Here is a 17,664-nt window from a genome sequence, read left to right as displayed (position 1 = left end):
TGGCATAATGCACCCTCATTTGGGCTGCTTCACATATGATTGATATTATTATCATTATTACTCCCTTTGCATTATTTGGAACATACGTCACTATTCCCTCCAGTATCACTTTTGGCCAATATTTTAAAAAGTTCATTTAAAGTACACACTATCTTGTCATGCCCAAACTGACGATGGCGGATTGGTTTGCAGCCAACACTGCAATATTGTGCAAAGATGAACAAGTTGGCTCTTGGATTAGTGATGGGTAATCTGCACATTTCGTGTTTTATGTAATTTTGAAATACTCGGCATGTTTGGCTCCAAATGCTCAGAGGGCGATTTTCGGTGTAACTTCATAATTGGTACACCGCTCACGCTGACGGGGAGGGGAAAAGGGGAATGTGTAGGGCCAGGGAAAATGTTGATGTCTTTGCAGAACATCTGCTCAAGTTTTTGGCAGGAATAAATCCAGCATCAAATATTGTCGTGTCAGGCTTACTTACTAGATTTAATTCTACCGTTATTTTTATTTATTATTTTTGCAACACCATCCTCTGTAGATATAGTTGGACTTAGCCAGTGGGCAGCCTGGGAAAAAACAACAACTCCAAATTGACACATTACACTGAGCTGATTATTTATTATAAATATTTTACACATATGATTAATTATATTTATATATTTTTTTGTTAACATATTTTTTTTTTATAATTTATAAATTGACACATTACACTGAGCTGATTATTTATTATACATATTTTATACATGATTAACTATATGTATATATTTTTTTGTTAACACATTTTTTTTAAATAATTTATAAATGGACACATTACACTGAGCTGATTATTTATTATAAATATTTTACACATATTATTAATTATATTTATATATTTTTTGTTAACATATTGTTTTTAAAATTTATAAATTGACACATTACACTCAGCTGGTTAATTCTATTATTTTTTTAAGAACATATATATTTTACACATATGATTAATTATTCTTACAAATTGATTTTTCGAAAATATTTTTTATAATTTATAAATTCACACATTACACTCAGCTGGTTAATCACATTAATTTTTAAGAACATATATATTTCACACATATGATTAATTAGTCTTACAATTTAAAAAAAAAGAAGTTTTCTATATATTTTTTAAATTGACACATTAAACTCAGCTGATTAATTATATATATTTTTTAATAATATAGATATTTAACTCATATGATTAATTGTGTTTACAAATGTGTTTAACATTTTTTTTTATAATTTAATAAATTGACACATTACACTCAGCTGATTAATTATAATATTTTTTAAGAACATATATATTTTACACATATGAATAATTATATTTACAAATGTTTTAAAAAAAACAATTTTGTACATATTTTTTTAAATTGACACATTACACTCAGCTGATTAATTATATTATTTTTAATAGTATAAATATTTTACACATATGATTAATTATTCCTACAAATATATTTTTTCAAAATATTTTTTATAATTTTGAAATTTACACATTACACTCAGCTGGTTAATTATATTAATGTTTAAAAAAATATTTTACACCTATGATTAATCATATATACAAATGTATTTAAAAAAAAATATTTTCTATATATTTTTTTAAATTGACACATTACACTCAGCTAATTAGTTATATTATTTTTTTAATAATATAAATATTTTACTCATATATTTAATTATATTTAAACATGTTTTTGTTAACATATTTTTTTTATGATTTATAAATTGACACATTACACTCAGCTGATTAATTATACTATTTTTAAGAACATATATATTTTACATAAGTTATTAATTATTATTTCAAATATATTTAAACAATGTTTTATTATTATTTATTATTATACAATTAATTATATTTTAAAATGTGTTTGTTAATTTTTTAAAATCATTTATAACGTGGCACATTACACTGATTAATTATATGAATTCTTATTTAATTAATTTTAAAAAATAAGAATACATTTTATACTGTTTTTGCTTTTTCCCTTTTTTTGTGTGGATTCTTTTTGAACACTCCCTGCTTGTACTTAATTTTCTGGAAAATCAAGAAGAAATATATTTCATTCAAAAGAATATATTTAATACACAGACACATCTGTTTGATGATATACACATATTAATTTATTGAAATATTGTTTCATGATTTATAAAGTGACGCATCAAATTCAGCTAATTAATATTGTATAAGTAAGTACTGTGGGTTCTACTACATCGTCAATAGGGGGCAGTAGAGCTCATTAACAAGCTAATTATCAAAGTGCTGTCTAATTGTGTCCTTTCCATCCATTTTTTTTTTTTTTACCGCATCTGGAATTAATTTAGTAACAAAAAATATATGACATTAATATTATCTATTAAATATGAAATACAATTAAAAAAAGTATGCTGAATCATGATTTGAAAAGACAACTTTGAAACAATCATATTACAAGTACACCCTTCAGCTACCATGAAGAAGAGAGAACATTTTTAATGAAATGAACAAGCAACAACATTGTCTGGCTCACCTGTGAGCAGGATTAAACCTCGTCTTAGCAGCTCAGGCTGATCTTTTTAGCCGGTCCGAGTGTCATGAAATCTCTCGTAAGAAGATTGCTTGGAACCCAAATACACAATCTTGTCTCCGTGTGTGCTTTCGGTCCTTGACAAGACTTGTTGGACTCCAACTAGTGGCTGCAATCAGAATGACGACATAGGAAAATGGTGCCACACAAGACCGCAAAAAGCCTGAGGAGCTTTTTCAAAAATGTATGAAATTGGAAAATATATATGTTTTGTTTTAACATGGTTTCTGTAGGAGGATAAACATGACACAAACCTCCCGAGTCATACCAAAGACTATAAAAATGGGACCCATTACCTCCCTGCTTGGCACTCAGCATCAAGGGTTGGAATTGGGGGTTATATATATATATATATATATATATATATATATATATATATATATATATATATATATATATATATATATATATATATATATATATATATATATATATATATATATATATATATATATATATATACACATACATGTATATATACACCAGGGGTCACCAACCTTTTTGAAACCAAGAGCTACTTCTTGGGTAGTGATTAATGCAAAGGGCTACCAGTTTGATACACACTTAAATAAATTGCCAGAAATAGCCAATTTGCTCAATTTACCTTTAACTCTATGTTATTATTAATAATTAATTATATTTACACTTAATTGAACATTTTAAAAGAGGAAAAAACAAGAAAAAAATGACAGTTAAATTTTGAAACATAGTTTATCTTCAATTTCGACTCTTTAAAATTCAAAATTCAACCGAAAAAAAGAAGAGAAAAACTAGCTAATTCGAATCTTTTTGAAAAAATAAAAAAAATAATTTATGGAACATCATTAGTAATTTTTCCTGATTAAGATTAATTTTAGAATTTGGATGACATGTTTTAAATAGGTTAACATCCAATCTGCACTTTGTTAGAATATATAACAAATTGGACCAAGCTATATTTCTAACAAAGACAAATCGTTATTTCTTCTAGATTTTCCAGAACAAAAATGTTAAAAGAAATTCAAAAGACTTTGAAATAAGGTTTAAATTTGATTCTACAGATTTTCTAGATTTGCCAGAATAATTTTTTTGAATTTTAATCATGATAAGTTTGAAGAAATATTTCACAAATATTCTTCGTCGAAAAAACAGAAGCTAAAATGAAGAATTAAATTAAAATGTATTTATTATTCTTTACAATAAAAAAAATAAATTTACTTGAACATTGATTTAAATTGTCAGGAAATAAGAGGAAGGAATTTAAAAGGTAAAAAGGTATATGTGTTTAAAAATCCTAAAATCATTTTTAAGGTTGTATTTTTTCTCTAAAATTGTCTCTCTGAAAGTTATAAGAAGCAAAGTAAAAAAAATAATGAATTTATTTAAACAAGTGAAGACCAAGTCTTTAAAATATTTTCTTGGCTTTTCACATTCTATTTGAGTTTTGTCTCTCTTAGAATTAAAAATGTCGAGCACAGCGAGACCAGCTTGCTAATAAATAAATAAAATAAAAAAAATAGAGGCAGCTCACTGGTAAGTGCTGCTATTTGAGCTATTTTTAGAACAGGCCAGCGGGCTACTCATCTGGTCCTTACGGGCTACCTGGTGCCCGCGGGCACCGCGTTGGTGACCCCTGATATACACACACACACACACACACACACACACACACACACACACACACACACACACACACACACACACACACACACACACACACACACACACACACACCCACACACACACACACACACACACACACACTCTTGAATTTGTTACCTTCTTGAGACCTGAGAAAAATGCCTACCTCTTTAGGACCACCCTTTCTAGATATATAAAGATGCGTATTTACAACATTGACAATATAGACATACTATGCAGACATAAAAACGCTTGTTGTGAAAAATGAGTTGGAATTTCACAAGAAAAAGGTCACCATTTCACAAGAAAAACTTAGAATTTTGGCAGCATTATAATAAAAATTGTAATTTTACTCAACGCAATCGGAATTTTACTCGGCAAAATGATGACGAAAGTCATAATTTTACTCCAAAAATGCATTTTTTTTTTTACAAGAATAACCAAAAAAATTGGCAATATTGTGACAAAAGTCTGAATTTTACACGACAGATGTCACCATTTTGCATTAAAAAGTAATAACTTTACATTAAAAAGTAATAATTTTACATTAAAAAGTATTAATTTTACGAGAAAATTTTGCAATGTTACAGAAACAGAAAGAATATGAGAAATTGTTCCCAGTTTTATAAGAAAAAGTCGACACATTGTGAGAAAAAGATTGCATTTAGTTATTTTTTTGTTTGAAATTGGTTTTTAATCTTCATTATTTACTTCAAGTTATTACAGTATGTCTCTGTACACACTACCGTTCAAAAGTTTGGGGTCACCCAAACAATTTTGTGGAATAGCCTTCATTTCTAAGAACAAGAATAGACTGTCGAGTTTCAGATGAAAGTTCTCTTTTTCTGGCCTTTTTGAGCGTTTAATTGACCCCACAAATGTGATGCTCCAGAAACTCAATCTGCTCAAAGGAAGGTCAGTTTTGTAGCTTCTGTAACGAGCTAAACTGTTTTCAGATGTGTGAACATGATTGCACAAGGGTTTTCTAATCATCAATTAGCCTTCTGAGCCAATGAGCAAACACATTGTACCATTAGAACACTGGAGTGATAGTTGCTGGAAATGGGCCTCTATACACCTATGTAGATATTGCACCAAAAACCAGACATTTGCAGCTAGAATAGTCATTTACCACATTAGCAATGTATAGAGTGTATTTCTTTAAAGTTACGACTAGTTTAAAGTTATCTTCATTGAAAAGTACAGTGCTTTTCCTTCAAAAATAAGGACATTTCAATGTGACCCCAAACTTTTGAACGGTAGTGTACATATTTTATAATTTTTTTTTATTTTTTATTTTGGCCAAAGGGGCCACATTTCAATTTCTTACACACACTTGTTATTACATATGTTGGCCAGAGGGGGAACAGTTTTAAAACCGACACACGGTAAATTTGAAAAATCCCTCCTTTTCGGGACCACCCTCATTTTGATAGATAGATCTCACCACTAGGGGTGCAAATGAGACATTCACTTGTTCACCGGTCCTCATATGGAAAGTACTTTTCCTTGTTGATGTCTCAAGAAGGGTAGAAATACAAGAACACACAAACACACACACACACACATACTGGTTATCATTTGGAATGGGGACCATCCTTTCTACAGGTTGTGGAGGCATATAATTTTTTTGGGTAAAATGGCCACTGCCCAGTTAGCTCATACACATCTTTAAATCTCTGGATTGATGAAGTAATGTGCTGATCATTCCTACTGGGGACTCTGGGGAAAAATAGTTAATATGGTTCAAGGGGACCAAATTTAAATAATTTTGCATAATTCACACAAATTTGTACGTGTTAGGGTTAGGGTTAACCCTAACCCTAAACCAGTGGTTCTTAACCTGGGTTCGATCGAACCCTAGGGGTTCGGTGAGTCGGGCTCAGGGGTTCGGCGGAGGTCAAAACACACCCGACTCATCGTGTAAATAAAAACTTCTCCCTATCGGCGTATTACGGATACGGCAACAGCAGAAGTCACACTGATTTGCAGGTGTGTAATTTGTTGTGAGTTTATGCACGGTGTTGGTTTTGTTGTTCGAACAAGGTGATGTTCATGCACGGTTCATTTTGTGCACCAGTAAAAAAACATGGTAACACTTTAGTATGGGGAACATATTCACCATTAATTAGTTGCTTATTAACATGCAAATTAGTAACATATTGGCTCTTAACTAGTCATTATTAAGTACTTATTAATGCCTTATTCGGCATGGCCTTGTTTTAACCCTAACCCTCTAACCCTGGCCCTAACCCTCTAACCCAGGGGTCCCCAAACTTTTTGACTCCGGGGCCGCATTGGGGTAAAACAATTTGGCTGGGGGCCGCGCTATATATATATATATATATATATATATATATATATATATATATATATATATATATATATATATATATATATATATATATATATATATATATATATATATATATATATATATATATATATATATATATATATATATATATATATATATATATATATATGTAAATGTGTGTGTGTGTGTGTGTGTGTGTATAGAATAGAATAGAATAGAATGGACTTTGTCATTATATTTGTTATATATTATATATGTATATGTATATGTAAATGTGTATATATGTATATATATATATATATATATATATACACACACATATAGACACATATACATATATATATATATATATATGTATATATATATATATATATATATATATATATATATGTATATATATATATATATATATATATATATATATATATATATATATATATATATGTATATATATGTATATATATATATATATATATATATATATATATATATATATATATATATATATATATATATATATACATACACATATATATAGATTATATATATATATATGTATATATATATATATTCATACATATATATTCCTCGCACACTAATTGACTTAAAGAGCACACTTGCTGCATGTCATGTTATCGATGGTAAAATGCATTTTTAGACAATATGATTTGCCTGAGTGTCTAGGAGACAGTAGAAAAAGGACTAGTAAGGACAAATTTACAAAAAAACAATAATTTAAAAAAAAAAAAAAAAAAAAAAAAAAAAATTAAACTTGGTACTTCCCGCGGGCCGGATTTTGGACGCTGGGGGGCCGTATATGGCCCGCGGGCCGTAGTTTGGGGACCCCTGCTCTAACCCTAACCCTAACCAAATAACTCTAAATTAAATCTTTGTTACTTAGAATATGTTCCCCATACTAAAGTGTTACCAAAAACATATAACTTTGTCTTGAATTTGAAAAAAAACAAACATTTTATTTTTCACTAAAGAAGGGTTCGGTGAATGCGCATATGAAACTGGTGGGGTTCGGTACCTCCAACAAGGTTAAGAACCACTGCCCTAAACCCAATTCTAAACCTAACCCTAACCCTAACCCCAAACCTAACCCTACATGTTTTATGAGCCAAAGCTTAAAAATCACTTAGGCATCTTCAGAATGGATCTGACTATCATTTAAAAAGGACCTGTTTTTTTGTCCCCATACCGTCAGAGGTCCCCTAAAGGTGACTGTGTAAACCAGGGGTGTCCAAAGTGCGGCCCGGAGCTTGTTCTTTTTTGGCCCGCGACACATTCTATAGACAAACTAAACAGGTCCCAAATTAGAACAAAAAAAACAATGAAAAATTAAACGGGACCAAATCCCCCCAAAATGGGACCTGAAAACCAAAATGGCCGACAACCTGAGCGTCCTACTGTATAAGGTCTTTGAGGATTTCCGTATGTCCTGTCATGATGACAAAGTGTACACATTTCTTGTGAGACATGACATGTTTTTGAGTGTACTAAAGCTCTCAAAAGCATTTCAGTTGACGGTATAATAGCAATAATAGTAAATACAAGCTTACTTTAAAGCAGTTAACATAAATACTAGGGCTGTGAATCTTTGGGTGTCCCACGATTCGATTCAAAATCGATTCTTGGGGTCACGATTCGATTCAAAATCGATTTTTTTTTTCCAATTCAACACGATTCTCGATTCAAAAACGATTTAAAAAATTTTTTTTTTAATGAAAACAATACACAACAACACCATAATAATGCAATACAGTTTCAAAACCAAACCCGACCCAGCAACATTCAGAATAGCAATAAACAGAGCAATTGAGGACACACAAACATGACACGGAACAATCTAAAAGTAGTGAGACAAAAATTAATATTATCTACAACAGCATCAATATTAGTAACAATTTCAACATAGCAGTGATTAAAAATCCCTCATTGATATTATCATTACAAACATTAATAAAGGAAAAAATTATAAAAAATGAACAATAGTGTCACAGTGGCTTACACTTGCATCGCATCTCATAAACTAAATGTCTAATGATAATGTCAATGAGGGATTTTTAATCACTGCTACGTTGAAATTGTAACTAATATTGATACTGTTGTTGATAATATTTATTTTTGTTTCACTACTTTTGGTTTGCTCCGTGTCGTGTTTGTGTCTTCTCTCAATTGCTCTGTTTATTGCAGTTCTGAGTGTTGCTGGGTCGGGTTTGGTTTTGGAATTGGATTGCATTGTTATGGTATTGCTGTGTATTGTTTTGGTGGATTATGTGGGCTCTGTACCGAGGATGTCGTTGTGGCTTGTACAGCCCTTTGAGACACTTGTGATTTAGGGCTATATAAATAAACATTGATTGATTGATTGGATTGATTAATTAAAAAAAAAAAAAAAAAAAAAAAAAATAATTTTTTTTATAAATAATAAAAATAAAAATACATCGATTTTTAAAAAATGAGAATCGATTCTGAATCACACAACGTGAGAATCGCGATTCTAATTCGAATCGATTTTTTCCCACACCCCTAATAAATACAAATAAAAATTGTATTATAATAATCATGAATTATTTTATTGCTTTGTTATCTATAACAGTGGTCGATTGGTACCGGGCCGCACAAGAAATAAAAAAAATGTAAAATTAAAAACCAATTTTTTAAATTATTTTTTAAAATTAAATCAACATAAAAACACAAGATACACTTACAATTAGTGCATCAACCCCAAAAAACCTCCCTCCCCCATTCACACTCATTCACACTCATTCACACTCATTCACACAAAAGGGTTGTTTCTTTCTGTTATTAATATTTCTGGTTCCTACATTATATATCAATATATATCAATACAGTCTGCAAGGGATACACACATGATTGTATTTTTTTATGACAAAAAAATAAAAAAATACCGTACCCTTGGTCCGTGGGATACATTTTTGTCCGCAGTTACAAAAAGGTTGGGGACCACTGATCTATAACACAAAGCTAAGATGTAGAACTTTTTTTTTCAAATGTTAGCATATGTTCACCTATATTGTTTTGGTTTGAGTATTTTTCATATACAAAAATGTATAAAAGTGGCCCTCGCAACCTTCAATTTTCCTCTATGTGGCCCTCGCTGGAAAATGTTTGGACGCCTCTGGTGTAAACAGAGCGATGTCTCCATTAAGTAAGCATTGCCAGCACACACACACACACACACACACACACACACACACACACACACACACACACACACACACACACACACACACACACACACACACACACACACACACACACACACACACACACACACACACACACTATAAATGATTGCGCAACCTCTTCTGCTCCAGTCTCATTTTGAGTTCTGACACCAGCGCCTTGTTGACCGTGTCCTGACCCGACACCACTGACTTCTTCTTGGGCCGTGCCGCCGTCGTGGCCGACACCGTGGGCACCACCCACCTCCTCTCCCCCGGGATGTAAGGCGGCGGCGGCGGGGGCGGGAGCGAGGGGGCGCAGGGAAGCGGAGGCGGCGGCGGCCAGTACCTGACGACGTTGGTGACGTTGTTGTTGTGGTTGACGTTCTCCGTCTTGTCTTCCGGCTCTTCCTCCCCCTGCGCTTGGAACTTCTCCTCGGGGTTCCCTGGTGTCCTGAAGGGGTTCTTGAAGGTCCAGGGGTTCTGGTTGCGGGGCCTCCTCCTCACGCGGCGGTTGGGCAACACCCGGTTGGACTTTTTGTTGCGCACGAAGGTGACGGTGGAGATGATGACCGTGACTATGACCATTAAACTAATGACGCCTGCCAGCATGCCTACGATTTGCAAGGGCTTGTTTCTATTGTGCATTAAAAACGATCCCAACGGCCCCCCCTCGAGTCGGGTCTGTAAAAGAGCACAAGGAGAATTGACGTCACACATTTGTTCCCCTTTTGGCTGGAAAAGAAAATACCGAGGTCTAAAACAGGGGTCACCAACGCGGTGCCCGCGGGCACCAGGTAGCCCGTAAGGACCAGATGAGTAGCCCGCTGGCCTGTTCTAAAAATAGCTCAAATAGCAGCACTTACCAGTGAGCTGCCTCTATTTTTTTAATTTTATTTATTTATTAGCAAGCTGGTCTCGCTGTGCTCGACATTTTTAATTCTAAGAGAGACAAAACTCAAATAGAATGTGAAAAGCCAAGAAAATATTTTAAAGACTTGGTCTTCACTTGTTTAAATAAATTCATTATTTTTTTTACTTTGCTTCTTATAACTTTCAGAAAGACAATTTTAGAGAAAAAATACAACCTTAAAAATGATTTTAGGATTTTTAAACACATATACCTTTTTACCTTTTAAATTCCTTCCTCTTATTTCCTGACAATTTAAATCAATGTTCAAGTAAATTTTTTTTATTTATTGTAAAGAATAATAAATCCATTTTAATTTAATTCTTCATTTTAGCTTCTGTTTTTTCGACGAAGAATATTTGTGAAATATTTCTTCAAACTTATCATGATTAAAATTCAAAAAAATTATTCTGGCAAATCTAGAAAATCTGTAGAATCAAATTTAAACCTTATTTCAAAGTCTTTTGAATTTCTTTTAACATTTTTGTTCTGGAAAATCTAGAAGAAATAACGATTTGTCTTTGTTAGAAATATAGCTTGGTCCAATTTCTTATATATTCTAACAAAGTGCAGATTGGATGTTAACCTATTTAAAACATGTCATCCAAATTCTAAAAGTAATCTTAATCAGGAAAAATTACTAATGATGTTCCATAAATTATTTTTTTAATGTTTTCAAAAAGATTCGAATTAGCTAGTTTTTCTCTTCTTTTTTTCGGTTGAATTTTGAATTTTAAAGAGTCGAAATTGAAGATAAACTATGTTTCAAAATTTAACTGTCATTTTTTTCTTGTTTTTTCCTCTTTTAAACTGTTCAATTAAGTGTAAATATAATTAATTATTAACAATAACATAGAGTTAAAGGTAAATTGAGCAAATTGGCTATTTCTGGCAATTTATTTAAGTGTGTATCAAACTGGTAGCCCTTTGCATTAATCAGTACCCAAGAAGTAGCTCTTGGTTTCAAAAAGGTTGGTGACCCCTGGTCTAAAAAATATACTGCATTGTTTTGTTGTTATCATAGCTGCACTTTAAACGCACTGTTTAATATTTCAAGACAAGATCAGAGAGGTTCTCCATAGGAAACCGTAGCTGGGATTATTCAGCCATTTTTTTTTTGCAACGAGTTTATAAATCGCTGTTAAAAAGGGAACATATCGAGTCATATTGTGCTCCTTTACAGACGCAGCTTTGTGAAAATCCAGTAGGGGGACTATCCGACAATGACTGATGATCTCAAGGCAAGCTTGCAGAGATGCGCGGATAGGTAATTATTTTATCCGCAACCGCATCACAAAATTCGTCATCCACCCGCCATCCACCTGAACTAACATTTTATCAAAACCACAACCGCCCGCCACCCGCCACCCGCCACCCACCCGTTGTTATATATCTAATATAGACGATGCAAGGCATTAGTGAGGTTAGAAAGCTTTTGCCTGTTAAAGAAAGGAGACTGATCCAATGCAGCAGAGACATTCAATGCGTGCCACGCATTAATATCTCTTGGCCACACATTAGAGGCTAAGAGATATTAATGCGTGATAATATTATTTATCATTATTATAATATTATTGTCATTTCCATTAAGAAAGTGTTGAGTATTATTGTTATTTTTTTTCCCCTGGTCTTTAGTATTCCCTTTTTTAGTTTGTCGCGTACCACCTTTGCTGCCGGCGTTGCCATCTTTTTATTTTTTTCTTCTTCTTCTGTTGTGTTTACTTCCGTGGTCATGTTTCCTCTTACGTCATTGACAGCCAGGCCTGGCCCTAACCAATCTGGCGCCCTAGGCAAGATTTTAGGTGGCGCCCCCCCACATCGGCAGTGAAGTGTATATACTCACAAGAAACTGAATAGCTTTGTCTTTGACCTTTTTTTTTTACTTAAAGAAAGCAAATGAACATATATGAGAATGTCATGTTATGATTATCTTTAACCGAATCACAGCAGTGCTCAAATTAAAAAACAGCATTCCCTCTCATGTGATATTGCTTAATTAACATTAATGATGTGCACTTTAACAACTAGGCTTACAACTATACCTAATATATAAAGGGGTGGAAAAGTGACTATTACCTGCAGGGCAAACATTAGCTAACCAGAAGGCAATAACAATGTCAACAAAAAACAACTGCTTAAAAGATCTAATACAAATGTCCCTGAGGAATGTAAGGTGGGAGTACTGTAATTACCTAACGTTACATTATTATTTTCCATAACAATTTAGCCCCCTCCACAATATTAACCCGATGTTAAAACAGAACTAGCTATTTATTGATTAGCAATTGCCGAATGTTGTAACAAATAATATTTCTATTAAATAGGCTTTACTTTGCATTTTATATAACGTCGGATTATTTTTTGTATTTAGAAATAATAGTACCAACTTTTTTTTTTTCTTTTTTTTCTCCAACATTTGTGGCACTGGCGTGGCGCCCCCTGATGGACGGCGCCCTTAGCATTTGCCTATACGGCCTATGCCATGGGCCGGCCCTGTTGACAGCGATCGATAGCACTTCGGCTTTGACTGCCCGTCGCTGGAAGGATACTTCGTCTTTGACAGCTGCTGAAATCTGAAGAAATCGATAATTGTTTTTTTTTGTACAGGCGCGAAACAGGAAAAAAAAACAAAAAAACTTTGTGACTTTATTGGACGCAGCCCCGGAAGTAAATGGGGGGAAGGTTTTTGTAGGGGGGAAGAAATTTGGCTTGACAGCTGCAGCAGTGCCTGATGAATAATTGCCTGTTTCAAAGAGTGCTGCTCGTTTTTCGTATGCGGGTAACAACATTTAACTATGTATATATATTTCCGAATTGGTTCAACCGCCACCCGCCCGAATCTATTTAAAATCTATTTTTTTCGTCATGCATCCACCCGACCCGTGGATTATCCGCGGACTCCGCGGTTGTGTCCGCAAACCGCGCATCTCTACAAGCTTGACTTATAGCACAGGCCTCCTGACAATCTTTCTGATCTTGCCCTGAGGTTTGACGCGGGACTTTTTCACAGAGTTCCAGTAAATTAGAGTGGAGATGAGGATTGTCAGAGAAATGGCGAAGGCCACGGCGGTCATAAAAATCCCAAACACGGCCCCCGGGCGCTTCCGTAGTCCCAGGAAGTACGAGACAAATCTGGATTTGACCTGGAAACATGACAATGTGAGACAAGAGATCTCGTGAGACACCGCCGAGTACAAACTGGTCGGCTGGAGGATGTTAATTATAGGTGGTGAATTTGGGGAATTGCGACCAAACATTGAATTGAAGGCTTTAAATGTGACTAACTATGCCAGGGGTGTCCAAACTTTTTCCACTGAAAAATCAAAGCTAGCGGGGGCCATTTTTATATTTTTTACTTTAAAAACCAATACAATATATGTGTAAAAAAATATACATTTAGGCCTCCACTCAGGCTCGAACCCGGGGACCCCAAAGGGTTTTGGTCAAAAAAATATTTAAAATGTGTCATTATTCAGTATTATTATTTTGATTATTATTCAAGGTTTAAATCTCTAGATCAACATTAGGTCTATCTGTCAATATAACGGTTTTAAAGATTTAAGTTATATGCTCTTATTGTCAAAGAAAACCCTGTTTTTTAATGGAAAAAAAACACAAAATATGTAATATTTTCACCCAATACAATTTGTAAGTGGAATATTTCAGATTATATAACAATCGGAGCCTTAAAAAGGTCAATAACTCATAACAACATTGATTTTAATTCATTATTATTTTTGGAACAATGACACGTAAAAACAAATCACACTAAAATGATTGGGGATCCAAAAGGGTCCTACTTATTAAAGTGTTAAAAAATTAATTATATACACTACCGTTCAAAATTTTGGGGTCACATTGAAATGTCCTTATTTTTGAAGGAAAATCACTTTAAACTAGTCTTAACTTTAAAGAAATATACTCTACACATTGCTAATGTGGTAAATGACTATTCTAGCTGCAAATGTCTGGTTTTTGGTGCAATATCTACATGGGTGTATAGAGGCCCATTTCCAGCAACTATCACTCCAGTGTTCTAATGGTACAATGTGTTTGCTCATTGGCTCAGAAGGCTAATTGATGATTAGAAAACCCTTGTGCAATCATGTTCACACATCTGAAAACAGTTTAGCTCGTTACAGAAGCTACAAAACTGACCTTCCTTTGAGCAGATTGAGTTTCTGGAGCATCACATTGTTGTGGGGTCAATTAAACGCTCAAAATGGCCAGAAAAAGAGAACTTTCATCTGAAACTCGACAGTCTATTCTTGTTCTTAGAAATGAAGGCTATCCCACAAAATTCTTTGGGTGACCCCAAACTTTTGAACGGTAGTGTATATTTTTTACTGTTTACTTTTAACACAATAATCTCGAGGTCAACTTCAGATCTATCCGTCAATTATAAGTTGTATTGTTGTTTATGGTTTTTGTTTGTTCGTTTTAGGCCCTTCTTTAAAAAAAAACAAAAAAACGCTTAGTTTTTTATATGGCAAACACAAAATATGCAACATTTTCACCAAAGAATATCTCAAAGTGGAATATTCAATGTGACGTAATTGGAGTCTTGGATAGGTCAATAATTCATAATGACATTGATTTTGATTCATTATTATTTTTTAAAGAAGGAAACAGCCTGCATGGCAGCTTTGTGTTGTTAGAGTAAACATTGCAACATTTTCTTGTTCACCTGGTTGCTCTTTTATACCACTTTTTATGTTGTTGTTGTTGTTTTTATCGTACTTTTAGAACGTGCCGTGGGGCCGTTAAAAAGTGACCTGCGGGCCGCAAATGGACTTTGGACACCCCTGAAGTATGCACTCATGAGCTCTAAATGATAGTTTGTCAAAGAAATGACTGATGCTCCGTGAAAAATAAACTGCTCATTTGATTCCATGTTACAATGTGGGATATACGTGTTAAACAATGCCAAAGTGTCAAATTATAAGGTTCAAGAATTTGGATGCCTCTGAACGCTGTATTTTGTAGTCTTTTTTTATACCGTTGGGCACACACTGCAAAAACTGAAATCTAAGTAAGATGAAATATCTCAAATAAGGGTGATATTTGCTTATTTTCAGTCTGATAAGATCATTCTTCTCACTAAGCAGATTTTATGTTAGAGTGTTTTACTTGTTTTAAGGGTTTTGGTCCTAAATGATCTCAGTAAGATATTACAGCTTGTTGCTGAGATTGTATGACCTATATTGAGTAAAACATGCTTGAAACTAGAATATCAAGTGTTGCAAAGCTGTGTCATCAACACTCACAAGTATAAAACTACTTCTTTAAAGTAATGATTTGTTATTTCAAGCATGAAAAAAAAAGAATCATGATTTTGACACAATTGTGTCTCATAATAAAACAGATGACAGCCAAATGGACTTTGCTGTTTTATTTTCAATGAAACAATAGAAAATACGTACTCATATCGTAGTGCACTTGTTATTAGTGAGAATATACTTATTTTAATGTAGTTTTGGGTTCATTGAGGTTAGCTAATTTTACTTGTTTTGGAAAGTTTTGACAAGCCAAATTTTCTTGTTCTATTTGCAGATAATTTTGCTTAGTTCAAATAAAATACCCCTCATTTTTGTATTTTTTTGTTTTTGTTTTTGAACACTGACTTTTTGCAGTGCACTGTGATATCACAGTGTAACGGCCGTTCTTATGTGGGTGTCCTACATCTTAGAATATGCTCTCTGCCTGCATGGCCTCTTCCGGATGTATATTTAACATTGTACATTTCCAAAAGATACATTCTGATACATTTGAAGGGGATTTTATTTGCAATCTAAATGGACGGGATTTGGTTTTTAGAAGTGGGCTGGGACACAACCTTGACCCTTGGATGGAATACAAATAATTCAATACAGTAGTACCTCAATTTACGGGTTTAGCTGGTTCTGTGATGGAGCTCTTAACTCAAAACACTTGTATCTCAAAGCAATGTTGCCTACTGAAATTACCTCATTTTCTGGACTATAGACTGCTACTTTTATCCAAAGCTTTAAACTCCATGGCTAATGAAACGGTGTGGCTAATTAATAGATTTTTCTTCGCCAACGATTATGTTTTGTATTCAACAAATACCGTATTTTTCGGACTATAAGTCGCAGTTTTTTTTCATAGTTTGGCCGGGAGTGCGACTTATACTCAGGAGCGACTTATGTGTGAAATTATTAACACATTAGCGTAAAATATCAAATAATATTATTTAGCTCATTCACGTAAGAGACTAGACGTATAAGATTTCATGGGATTTAGCGATTAGGAGTGACAGATTGTTTGGTAAACGTATAGCATGTTCTATATGTTATAGTTATTTGAATGACTCTTACCATAATATGTTACGTTAACATACCAGGCACGTTCTCAGTTGGTTATTTATGCGTCATATAACGTACACTTATTCAGCCTGTTGTTCACTATTCTTTATTTATTTTAAATTGCCTTTCAAATGTCTATTCTTGGTGTTGGGTTTTATCAAATAAATTTCCCCCAAAACTGCGACTTATACTCCAGTGCGACTTATATATGTTTTTTTCCTTCTTTATTATGCATTTTCGGCCAGTGCGACTTATACTCCGGAGCGACTTATACTCCGAAAAATACCGTACTTTTCACATTAGGTCAGTTAGCTCACTGCAGGTGCTGCGGCCTTGACAACGTAACTACTTCCTGCTTCGTGCCGTAAATATATTTGTCCATAGCGTTTCGGCTCGAAATAAGTTTTTATTTATCACTCCAAGCAATGTTTGTAAGTTTTCAAATGTAACTAAAACAATTAATTCTTAGTAACTATACAGTCCTATGTGTGATGCCTGTAGGAGTGTTCTCTTGCATATTTGTAGTTGTTATTGAAATTTAATATATCTAGCGTTGTTAGCATTAGCTAATATGCTAACACTTTGAACAAGTGTCTGTGTCAGTATTATTAACTTACAATGGCATTCTTTTTTGTGTTGTTTCAGTTTCGTAAATTCCCAAAATGTCACCGTGGAGTTATTGAGTCTGTTTAGCAGATTGGAGAGCTA

At 33.4% G+C, this 17,664-nt stretch overlaps 1 protein-coding gene across 1 annotated transcript in view; it reads right to left on the bottom strand.

Annotated features, from left to right (window-relative positions):
- Nucleotides 1–9,311: 9,311 nt before the first annotated feature.
- Nucleotides 9,312–17,664, bottom strand: part of cdhr1a (cadherin-related family member 1a) — a 96,480-nt gene continuing 88,127 nt past the window's right edge. Inside the window, 1 exon segment of the mRNA XM_062058052.1 lies at nucleotides 9,312–10,404. Coding sequence (XP_061914036.1) covers nucleotides 9,841–10,404 — 564 coding nt within the window. The 3' untranslated portion in view covers nucleotides 9,312–9,840.

Source organism: Entelurus aequoreus, linkage group LG09 (genome assembly GCF_033978785.1).
Source record: "Entelurus aequoreus isolate RoL-2023_Sb linkage group LG09, RoL_Eaeq_v1.1, whole genome shotgun sequence".
Taxonomy (NCBI): Eukaryota; Metazoa; Chordata; class Actinopteri; order Syngnathiformes; family Syngnathidae; genus Entelurus; species Entelurus aequoreus.
Note: the sequence above shows the minus strand (reverse complement) of the source record. Positions and strands in the feature narration are given on the sequence as shown.